We start from the raw sequence: 12,720 nt of genomic DNA, 5'->3' as shown, positions 1-12,720 counted from the left end.
TAATAGTTTGTATATGGTGAATGGCAAATTTTAATTTTATGTGAAGTACATGCTCTGTCGAAGAGGCTTTTTAAGTGCAACAATAGATCGCAAATATACTTTTCTTGTTTTTTGGATTTTTCTTTGTTTTTTACTGTTGAATATTTCACTTTATTAATGAAATTTTATATTTACTTTTTTTTTAGCCACATACATACGTATGTATGTATTGTCAGCGATGTACTCCTGCTTATTTTTTCTACTATAATGTTATGTATTACAAAAATTTTATTATAAAAATATTAAGACATTTTTAATATTTAAAAGACAAAAGAAAAGTTAAAAGAAAATTATCAAAAAACAAAAAATAAAAAAATCAAATGTACAAAATGAAAAAAAGAAAGAAGAAATACAGAAACAGTTTTACTTTTGCTTTCTTCCTAAATATATAAAAGTGGAAATTTTCAATTGTATATCATTATTCAGTTGTCTAAAGTTGTAGCGTCAAGATCTTTTTAAAAAAGAAAAAGTAGTTTTATACATTTTTTTTAATTACAATGGCATTTAAGGTAGGAAATTATATAACGAAGAAAAAGGATATATAAAAGGATTAAAAAAAATATATAAAAAACAGGATTAAATAATAAAAAACCAAAAAAAAAAAAATTCAACTTAAATGGAAAAGTTGAAATTAAAAAAATAAAAATTAAAAAAAAAAATGAATGCATTGTGCTAAGTGAAAAAATTAAATTTTTGTTTTTAAGAGAAAAATTATTTTTCTTATATCTAGTGTTTTTTTGATTTCATGCACAGTGTAGTTGAACGTTTTGTGCATAATTTGAAAATCTAAAACTGTTGAAATTTATGATAAAAACTAGTGATTATTTTATTAAATTTGAAGGTTTTGCATAAAATTTTATTCTCCAATAATATTGGCAAATCTAGAAATGTAAATTTATGCGCTCACATAATATGGATTATTATTAATGGGCTTGAAAACAGTCTTGGAGTTTTAAATAAATTTTTACTTTTTATTCATATAATAGTGTACGAATTTTTTGCTAAACAAAAATTTTCCATAACCAAATAAAGTGAAATTTTATTTATAAATTTTAAATTTTTAAATAAATATTTTTATACAATATATACCAATAAATTATATAAATATTAATAATAGGAGTAAATAAATTATTCCTAGTAATTTAAATACAAGTAATATTATTATTGTGTGTATAGTTTGTATTGTAGAAGACAATATTTGTAATTACACAATAAACTACTTTTTTGAAGGGCGCTAGCGCATATTAAGGGTTTAAATTTAAAGCAGCGCCACTCAAAAAAGTAGTTCTATTATGTAATTATGAAAAATATAAACTACAATGTATACACTATTCAAATTATTTTTAAGAAATTTTGTAAGAAATTTTGTTTAATTGCAATTGTGGTAAAGAAAAATTTTGAAAAGGAGTTCATGTGAAAAAGCTCATTGAAATGTTCATTTAAAATGTTTGAAATATTTAAATAATTTTTTTTTAATTTTCTCTAGTAGCAAAATAATAAGTAATCGTTGCTCTAATTAATATTCTATAACTATAATTTTCTAATCCACATACAAATAAATTAGTACTCTCTTCGTCTCTCATATAAGAAATGCTCATAAAATATTATTAATTCTTTTCTTAATTGTACTTAATTACTTTTGATTACTATTGTATAGTTACATATGATTACTTATATAATTAATTTATTCTTGATTTTTAAAGTTTCATTGAGCAATTAAGAAAAAATTTTGAGATGCGAATTTTTTTTTTTTTAAATTTCAAAATTTTTCTTATATTAATCATAATTAAGTTGATTTTTTAACTAAATTACAATTGCTTTTTAAATGATTATTTTTTTTAATATTTTTAATTGAACTACCTTTGATTTTTTTTTATTCGACAAGTTTTCTTTTATCTTTGTATTCATGATTTGATCATAATTATTTCTTTCAAGTTTTTCTTATTATTATTCATTATTATTTTACTTTTTTTTATATTGGAGAAATTTTTTTAATTATAAACGATATACAAATAATTATATCATATAAAAAACTTTAATTAGTATCATAATTGTAAATTTATTTTATCTATTAAGCTTCCTTAATAGTTTTTCTAGTTTTGATAAGGCAAAAAATATTTCAAGTTTTCTCTATTTTCGATTTCTATACAGTAAAACAATTTATTTTTTAATTTTAAATATTTTATAATATTATTTCTTTTAATACAAATTTTAATTATAATTTATTTCTTTTTTTTTTGTTTAATTTTAGTATTTAATTTTTGCATCAGTTTTATGTTTTACATTTGCCATTCCATTAAAACTTCATGAATATCATGGCTATGAAGGTGGACATGAATTAGAATCACATCATGGACATGAATTAGTTGCACATCACGGACATGAATTATCATCACATCATGAATTAGAAGGACATCATTTTGAGAAATTAGAAGAACCACATCATGAAGAACATCATGAAGAAGAACATGTAGATTATTATGTAAGTTTATTATTAATTCTCTGCGATTGAAATTTTTCTCAGTGTCAAACAATTTATTTGCTTTATTTTAAAAATTTTAATTGTCAAAAAAAAAAAATTAAAAAATTTTTTTAAAATTTCTGTATTGGCCTGTATGAGTACTACAGATTTCTTTATTCAAATAGTTTTCAATCCTTTTGCGGAAAGAATATGTAAAAAAAGACAACATTTACGATCTAAAATATTACAACTCGGTATATACTAAATGATTTCCGATAATATCGAAAATTTTCATTTCTATTGTTAAACGTATATTATACTCACATAAAATATAAAATATAATATAAAATATAATATAAATTGTGGCAATATTCGGCTCAAAAAATAACCAATCCTATAAATTGAACAAAAACGTGCTAGACAAGAATATAGTCAGACTAAGTTATACAGAGGTAAATTGTTGAGTACTCGTAGTAGTTGTAGACATTTATACCGGTAGGACGCCTTAATGAAAATAAATGTTCAATTCTTGATACTATTTAGGTTATTATTTTAGATTATTACTTAGATTATTATTTACTTAATTTTTACTCTATAAGAACAGTAGTGCTCCATTCTCAAATTACTTCTCCCAGCTGTTCGTTTTCGGTTAGAACGAACTCAGAATTACAAGAATTTCATATTTATATTCTCAGTTAGTACCGAAAAGTTAAAAATATTTCAAGCATTAAAATATTGCAGGTTTTTAATATTCATAATAATTATTATATTATAATAAATGATTATTCATATTTGCATGTATAATTTGTAGGCACATCCAAAATATACTTTCAAATATGGTGTAAATGATTATCATACAGGTGATGTTAAATCACAACATGAATCACGTGATGGTGATTATGTTAAAGGTAATTATAACATAAAAATAATATTTACAATTTTAATTTTTAAGGAAATTTGTATTAAAAGAATATTTTTTTGTTTTGCATTTGAAATGCATTTCTGAATCTCATTTCTAATGAGAGACGAAGAGAGTATTAATTTAAATTAAGATTAATTCAAATAAAATAAATTAATTTATTTATTTGTGTGTTTTATAGGACAATATTCATTAGTTGAACCAGATGGTTCTATTCGTACCGTTGATTATACAGCTGATAAACATAGTGGTTTTAATGCTGTTGTACATAAAACAGCACCAGTTCATCATGAATCATTGGAACATCATGAACATTCTGGACATTTAGAACATCATGAACATGAAGAACATTCATTCTAATTTAAATTGAATTGTATATAGAATTTTTTTTTTTATTTAATTTTAGTATTTTTATCTTTTTCAATATTTGTACACTTATATATATAAAACTATTGTAATTATTATTAAACCATTTTTTATTATTTCGCGTTTTTTTTTTGTTTTAATTTTTAAATTTATATTTTTTTTTAATTTTTTGTTTTTATAAATTCTTTATTAATTAGGACGTTATCCTTCCTATATATAAAAGAGAAATCTCGTATTATAATATTAAAAAAACAATTGTATTAATTGAAAAAATAGTTTCCTTCAGTGCAATTCAATTTTTGTTTGTTGTAATATTAAACAGAAAAATATTATTTTAATTTAATTAGAAATTTTATATTTATTAAATTTGAAATTTATTATCAAAAAATACTCAAATTTATTTTAAATAATTTTAAACTTTTCTTAAATATTTTATACCTACTGTTAAAAGCCAGTGTTATTTTTTTATACTATTTAGTTGTGATTTCAATTTTTATTTTTTAATTTACTCAAGAAATTATTAATAACTCTGTGATAAAATTTCACTTCTAAATAATTTGTATAATATGTTAAAGTTGTATAATCATTTTGTTTCTTTGATGTTGAATTTATGCTTTTAGTAATATAAAACAGAATGTTTTTTTTTTAAATTAAATTGTTTTATTAGAATTTGCATTCAATTATTGTAATTAATTATTCAACTATAAATGAAATCATGTATTATTGTAAATAACTGTTTAATAATAACAAGAAAACTTCATTTAGATTATTGCTATTTTAGATTGTTTTTCATAGTTTTTGTTTTAGAAGCAATAATTAACATCAAGTTCTTAAATCTTTCAAATATAATTAAATACAAGTAATTTGTATAGCATGTCTAAAAATATTGTTAACCTAAGCATATCAATTTCTTTTATTAACTTTAAGCATAAATTCTATTCTATTTTCTTAATTTTAATAATTTTTTTACATAAATTTTTAATTAACTTTAAAGATTGTAATAATCATTTTGATTTTTTGTAAATAGTTTTTAATAATTAAAATTAAAAAAAATCAACAACCAGAACCATAACGTATATGTATAAAGCATTATGTACGTATAACACATTTGGACTTTATTTTTTTTACATAATATAAAAATATTGTAAAATTTTTGTGTTTATTTAAATGATACAAAGAAATAATTAAAAAAAAGAAAACAGGAGCAAACTGAATAAAAATGCCAAAAAAAAATTTTTTTAAAGAAAATAAATATAAAAAAAAATCCATTAAAAATTTTGAATTTATTATTTTTTTTTTATTTTAATAATGTAAATTATTTAACACCAATGATTTTAAGACCAATGAACGATTTTTTTAATTAATGAACTGAAAAACTGGTTAAAATGATGCTGTAATAAAAATAAATTAAAATTTTAGCATATTTTTCAAAAAAATAAATTTAAATTTTATATTAAATAATTATTATACTGTTTTACATCGTAAAAAAAAAAAATTTGACTCCAAAAATATCTGTTATTGAACGTTTTCAATAATAATTTAGTTGCTTATAAATATTAAAAATGAAATTATCAAATAAAATTTTGGAAAATAATTTGCAGAAGCAAGTATAACTAGTATCGAGCGTGCAAGAATCAATAATTAATTTTTCTTTATTTTCGTTTTTCAAATTACTACTTTATTTTCAAAACAACACGCAACTATTTATTCATATTTGCGCCTATGTTGTCTGAAAAGTGAAGATAAATGAAAATTATTTAACTTTGTTTTTTAAAAAACTTATTTGTGATTAAATTTGTATTTTCATTTCGCATTATTACATCAAAAGTTTCGTGTTAAATATTTTTAATTTAATTATTTTTATTTATTTTTATTATTTTTGGGCATAAGTTTCAAGAAATTGTCACAATTAACATTATATACTAAATTTTGTATTAAAACAAAATATATTTAACGAAGGAAGATAAATAAGTAGGTTCTGTTTCAATTTATTAAAAAAATATGCGTGAAGCTTATACAAATTAAAAATTATTGAATATTTTAAATCTGTATGTATTAAATTATTATATAAATCTATATTTTTTATATTACTTAAATTTTTGATTTGATATAGAACTGCCTAGTTGATTGTAAACACTTTTACTTTTATACTAGCATATATTTTTAACCTATCTTTTTTTCATAATCTCATTAATCAGCGAAAAATTTAAGTATTGTATTCAATTTGCAAGTAGTAATGCTCTAATAGTCTAATACAGTCTATGCTGTAAATTCAATCTTGTAAAATATTTATGCTCTAAAATGAATTGACTTAATGAATTCACTTTTATAAAATATTTTTTATTTACTTTTATTAAGTATACGTATTTAATAGTGCATTTTAAATGGCCATCTACTCACTTCATATCCAATATATGACTATATTTAATAACAAAAATTTATTAGATTTACTAATTACATGTTCAATATTGCACCATAAAATGCAAGTTATTTTGAACCCAAACTTCTTTTTTTTTTGTCTATTTAATTTTAAAATTAATATTTCTGCGGAATAAATTATTATCATTGAACTTGTTAATTTACAAATTATAATATAAATGATAATACAATATAATAAAGTAAAGGTGAAAAATCGATTGGCTATATTAAAGAGAAAAAAACTTGTTTTTATTTTTTTTTATTTTTGATGAAAACTTGATCATACCTGGAAGTTTTTCTTTTAACATTTGAAAGGTGGTTAAAAATTTAAAAGAAAAAGTTTTAAAAAAAAATGATGCTGTTCATATAAATTATTTCATTATTTACCAAATAAGTTTTGTAAAAAATAAAATGAAATTTTATGAAAAAAAAATAATAAATTTGTTTTGTTAACGTAGGATGACCACTATTTCCTTGACAATCAAAAAGAAAAAGTGAAATTTTTGAATATAGAAAAGTAATGATAATACTGAAGTTGGAGTAATACTGAAATATGTAAAAAGATTAAAAGGCTATGCCTCTAAGCAACATATTGTTATAAGAAGTTTGTTTTAAGAAAAGATAAGAAATATAACATTTATCCTTGGGTAGCAAAGAAAATTAGATTTTGTGTAGAAATACTTGCACGTAAAACGTAATAGTCTGAAGTGCAAATAATAGTCTTGTGGAAATATAGAACAACTAAATTTAGTTGAGTTCGTTTAGTTTAATAAAACTCCGTACATGTTCGAGACAGTCAATTTTTCGTCAGCAAGAATTCAGTGATATTTTCAAATAATTTAGTTTAGCAAAACTAAATTGGGAAATCAAAAATTATTGAGTATGTTTATATCTGCTTTTTGACATTACAATTTTGAATTTGCAAATATTAATAATTGAACATTTCAGTTGAACTCTTATAATTGAAGAATAATGAATATCAAAAAAAAAAATTGTTGACTTTCATATTCCAAAAATAAGAATTTAATAGCGCCTTAGAAATGTACTGTATCTAAAAGCTTATTACACGAATTTTAAAACGTTTTTAAAATAAGAGGAGCCAAAATAAATCAATTACAATGTTTGCGTTTCTGCTACGCATTGAGAAACTTTATTTTTATAATTTCAAATGTGTTGCATTCTTAAATGCATTTTATATACATAATATACTTATTATAATTATATGAAAACTAATTTTTTACAGTGTGGAACGGAGGGATTTTCATAATACTCAATTACATATTTTAATGTGTAAATAATTACAACTAGCTATTATTGTTAAAAAACTTACTGATCTAATCAGAAATAAAAACGTCAGCCGAAATTTATGCAATATTTTAGTTGTATCCTAAATTCATTTTTACCGTAAAATTATTTAAAACAGAATGAAATGGAAAAATTTGAATTCTCCAATAATTATGCAAAAATTTAAACGTAAACATTTTACAATTTTACCGTTTAGAAGTGAAAATTAAATTTAGTTTTTTTTTATTTTGTTAATTGTATTGAGTAGCAAATAATTAAGCAATTTTATGTACTAAAATAAATCTTCAACTAATCTATGTATATTATTAACATGAAGACTCAACTAAATGGTAGAATTGCAATTACTTATATAATAATAATTATAACAATTAGAAAATATATTAAATTATTGCATGACTTCTTTTAATTTCTAATTTAATTAATTTTTGAATATTAATTAACTACACTAATAATAAATTTTAAAAATTAAGGTTTGTCACAATTATTCATTATTATAGAAAATATAATGTTCTTATTTGTTTAATAGTTTAGTAAAAACTTTCTCACGTTTGTCATATAGCTTTATTATAAATTAAAATACACATAATTATTAAATACTTATAACAATTTGTACAATATTCACTTGGAGCGCAATTTACATCTTCTATGAGTAAGTTAAAAAATCTCTTAATCGATTTAATCTATTTAATATATATATAAAGAAATATTTTCTAATTTAAAAGAAGTAATCAAGAAAATTTTATCACATATTGGCATTATATGCAAGTGTAGATGTATATATATATATAGCTTTAGCTTTGCAATAAAAATTGAAATTTGTTTCTTGATGATTTCAAGCAATTAATTTGCATTTTTAATATTCTTTGTTAAAAAATTTATTAAATACACTAGAATAAAATAATTTGTCTAACTGTCAGACATTAAACAGCAAAACATTATTAATAAGTATATAGAACAAAAGTTATTGGTGCTTATCATATTATGTGGTATTTATTGTTTATAAATTTGCAGGAATTTTCCGAAAAATCAATACTCGTAGCCTAATTTTTGATCTATTTCAGTTATTTATTACTAAGTTGTGTCTATTTGGTAAGACTGCGGATTCAAAAATTTTCCATTGATAAAACAAAATATAAAAAGTAGCTTTATTTTAACCCAAGTGAGAATCCTCAACGGGGTTTTTTTCAGGTCACTCCAGACTTGTCAGGGGAGCCTCAGTAGGCTAAACCTGCAAAGTGGAGACATTTGCATATTCTGTATGGCGAGGATGGATAAACCTCATTACACCATCTGGGGTAATGTGATGTTATCGTTCATAGGAGAAGGCAAATACTGTTTTGCTTTTTACATAATCTACAAATCTACAATCCAGCTGTATTCCGAAGTTATCAAATAGCTATATTGAAAAATTTCAGTTTTAGAGATCATCAGTTTTTGGGAAATTTCTACATAATTCTTAATGCATACATTTGTTTCTTATTCTTAATGCGTATTCTATTCTGATTGCCTATACAGATGATTCTAATTTTGGTAGTAAACATGAAACGACTGTAATTATTACTTTGAAATTTGGAATATTATGGTCGTTTAAAAATTTACTCTGTAAAAAGACATGTTTTTGATAATAAAATCACATTTAATCCAATTTGCTAAGTTAATTTACGGTATAATATTTTTACTATTCTAGAGTTTCGATAATAGCAAATTAAATTTATGAAATATTGACATTTTAATTTTATTTGCATAAATTTACAATTACCAGTAAATTAAATCACTGTAAATTAACTAAATTAATTAATAGTTAGAATAATTTGATTTCGTTCAATGTCAATGAAAAAAAGCACTTTATGAAATTTCTAATGAGTTGATACAAAATTTTTCTAAAATTCCTGCCAAGCATTAAAGTAATTTTATTAATTAAAATAATTAATTACCAAAAAAACACAAAATTTGTGCAACCTGTTTAGAAGTGACCAATTAGCACATACCTCAAATATTTCGTTTCTTTGTTAACTTTTGACTAAAGTGCATTGTAACTCACCTGCAAGTGGATCTATTATACGAATAACTGTATAATTTAAATGTTTACTTAAAAATTATGAGCACAGAATGTACACTGCAGATTATTTGAATAAGAAATTGTCAGTTGTTCAAAGCTAAATTAATCAAATTAAAAAATAATATTAATTACCTATACATATTAAAAGTGTAATAAAATCATAAATCACAACAGTTATGTATATTGTATAATAGAATGTAGTTTTTTAATTTTTCCCCTATAATTTTAATTTTTCAAGCAATTAATCATCAAATTAATCTTTAAAATCATTGAATTATTTATGTTATATTTTGAGTTGACAATCTAGAAAAGATCTAGAGAATGAAAAATCATGTTTTAAACTATACTCTATTTCTAAGTACATGTATGTAAATATATGTATATGTAGAATACACATAATTATGTACATAATATTAATTTTTACAATTATTCGTAGATCAATTATTGTAAAAATTAATAATCTATATATTGCCATTAAAATGCTTAATAACTATTGTTAGTTTGTTTGTGAGGAAGTTCGATTATTCGAAAATTATGAAATTATACTTATATTGTTTTCGAGAATATATTATTGTTTTAGTTCGAAAATAATTAATATTTCTAAAAGGTACAAATAACTGTACATTCCTAAATCAAATTTTCTTATTAATTATATTGTGAGGCGGAAAGACTTGTATGATGCAACCAATTGTATGAAATTATAAGAATATTTATTCATCTGTATCAGACTCTTCCTAGAATTTATAACTCGATTGCGATATCAAATATTCTAAAATACTGATATATGTATGTATGTTTATTCAGTTTCTTTTCGAATTTACTAAATTCTTTAAAAAATATTCAACATTTGATTTGGGTTTGCAAATAAGAGATTTTTAGGTTTATTCTACAAGCGCAATTGTGCAACTTCCGTTTTCTTATTGTTCGTCTATAGAAATCTGATACTAATATTATTTTTGTAGATTTTAATCTACTTAATTTTTATTGCTGCTGTTTTTTAAAGTTATAAGAAAATACAAAGATCATAACAATCAAAAAGTGATTTAAAATGGAATGGTAAAGTTTAAATTTGCAAAATATTACCGTCATTTTGATTGTTGCATACAATAAGAGTGACGACAATTATTGTGAATTTAATAGCGTGAATTATTCTGTAATTGTTCAGATTAATTACAAATACATATTGATTTTATTTTCTTAAAGTTATTCGTGTTCAGTGTGACCATACCATACCTCGAATAATAAGATTATTTGTATTTTTTTTATTAATCATGTCCGGAACACCGATGATGAGAAAGTATTAACTAAATATAATGCAAATTTTAAATTTGTTTCTTAAACTACAAAATATACATGAATTTAATTCTGAATCATGTAAAATTGGCACTCCCTTATTTTCAAGGTTGTTTCTGTTATTGTTGTAACATAGTGGAAATAGAAAGAAAAATAAAACATAATTTAAATATAAAAAGTTGTAGACCAGAAGTTTAAGGCGTAAAAGAAAACTGCAAATGAATTTCTTTATTAAGTTTTGAATTTACACGGAAACCTCATAGATAAAAATTAATTTAAAAATAAAATTAACATCTTATTTTAAAATTCACGCTCATAATTATTGAAAGAACTAATCTTATAGTACAAACTCTATTCCTTTGTGTATTGAACTAAAAACTGTAACCTTTTTTATAACTTTCACATACATTGTATTCGTCCAATTCGATCACAATAGCCAGCCATAGTTTATTGTAGCCCTCCCATTTTCAACTTAAACTAACTCGGTTCCAAGTAAATACTTGGAGATATACCTCAGAGAGTTGGATGTGATCTCCCAACACTGAGAAAGCCCTGCTCAAACTATCTACATCTTCAGACAGTCAGGACAAGACAGTCACACAGAATATGTATGCCCGTCTTCTTGTCGTCGCGGCAGAGTTTACATAAAAATGAGTCGGATTTATTTAGTTTGTGGAAATGATATTTCACTTAATAATGCCCTGAATAATAAAGAAGCCAGTAAAAGCGCAAACCCGATTTCGATCTATCCCACGTAGCTTTGAGGAAAACCTCCTTGAGCAAGATGGAAAGAACAACTTCGCATAATGACATCCCTCAGCAGCCTCCCAGGGCAAGTGGAACGAAAGATATCTCACATCCCTCCATACCAATTCGTGAGCAATGTCGTTGCAATGTGCCCCAGCAGTCAAATGAGCGTTATTCTGGTTGTGCCGGTTGCACTTCGCTAACATGGAATGTATATCCGCCGAAATGTGGAAAAATGTGGTACTATCGCATAAGCTCGCTTACTGTATGCAATGTAGTAACTGAGCCTCAAATTTTGTTGCAGTTGTACTATACAAAGATAAATACTAAGACCAAGTCGTTAAAAAATTTTAATTACTAGGTACATAATTTCCTAAATAGAGCCTCCTTATTTTTCCCTACGTTCAACTATATATAAAAAAATTTTGAGTGTAAAGTTGAGCATTACTTGCAACAAATTAATTACATTTTAATAAGTATAATAATTTAATTTTAACTGTTATACTGCACATTCTATTTTTTTCTTCTAATTAGCATCAAGCTCTTGATTAAACTAAACTAGGTCATTACTAATATAATATTAATATTTTTACCCTAGTTTATTTATGAAATTGATTAATATCACAATTGGTAACTGCTTCCATTCTTGTCTACTAAACCATTTGGTATTATATAAATTTTTAATTTAGATTATTATTTTATACTACGAGTACAATATTTATTATTATTTTGAATATTATTGTATAATATTATTTAAGTCATGTACGTATATTTTTTCGATTAATTTTTTTTCCAAATTTAGAAATTATATATAGCTAGATCGAATTTAAAATGATAACGGATTAGTTGAATTTATAATTAAATGTAATGATATTAAGCCAAAGGCCATATTAAGGAAATAGTATGGAAGTAATATTTAGTCAACATTTGTACATATTTAATGTGTGTATGTACAATAGAATAAAAAATTAACAGATTTTGTTTAGAATAAACGGTTTTTTAAAAAATCACATTTTGCTTTAACAGTGTAATTTTCTGTAGTCGTTAAAGAAGTGGGGTAATGGGGGGTAATTATATAAGCTTTAAAAAGTATTGAAACCTTATAAATTGGAC

The 12,720-nt window shown here is 22.6% G+C and overlaps 1 protein-coding gene across 1 annotated transcript; it reads left to right on the top strand.

Annotated features, from left to right (window-relative positions):
• The first annotated feature begins 536 nt into the window (after nucleotides 1-536).
• Nucleotides 537-3,779, top strand: LOC129608633 (histidine-rich glycoprotein). The gene is made up of 4 exons (XM_055520274.1): nucleotides 537-548; nucleotides 2,291-2,521; nucleotides 3,312-3,408; nucleotides 3,601-3,779. Exons 1-4 carry the CDS (start codon nucleotides 537-539, stop codon nucleotides 3,777-3,779), a joined length of 519 nt encoding a protein of 172 aa, XP_055376249.1.
• The last annotated feature ends 8,941 nt before the right edge of the window (nucleotides 3,780-12,720 follow it).

The sequence above is a fragment of the Condylostylus longicornis genome, unplaced genomic scaffold (genome assembly GCF_029603195.1).
Source record: "Condylostylus longicornis isolate FDR11 unplaced genomic scaffold, ASM2960319v2 ptg000033l, whole genome shotgun sequence".
NCBI classification, from domain to species: Eukaryota; Metazoa; Arthropoda; class Insecta; order Diptera; family Dolichopodidae; genus Condylostylus; species Condylostylus longicornis.
The sequence above is the reverse complement of the archived record's forward strand: the minus strand, read 5'-3'. Positions and strand labels throughout refer to the sequence as shown.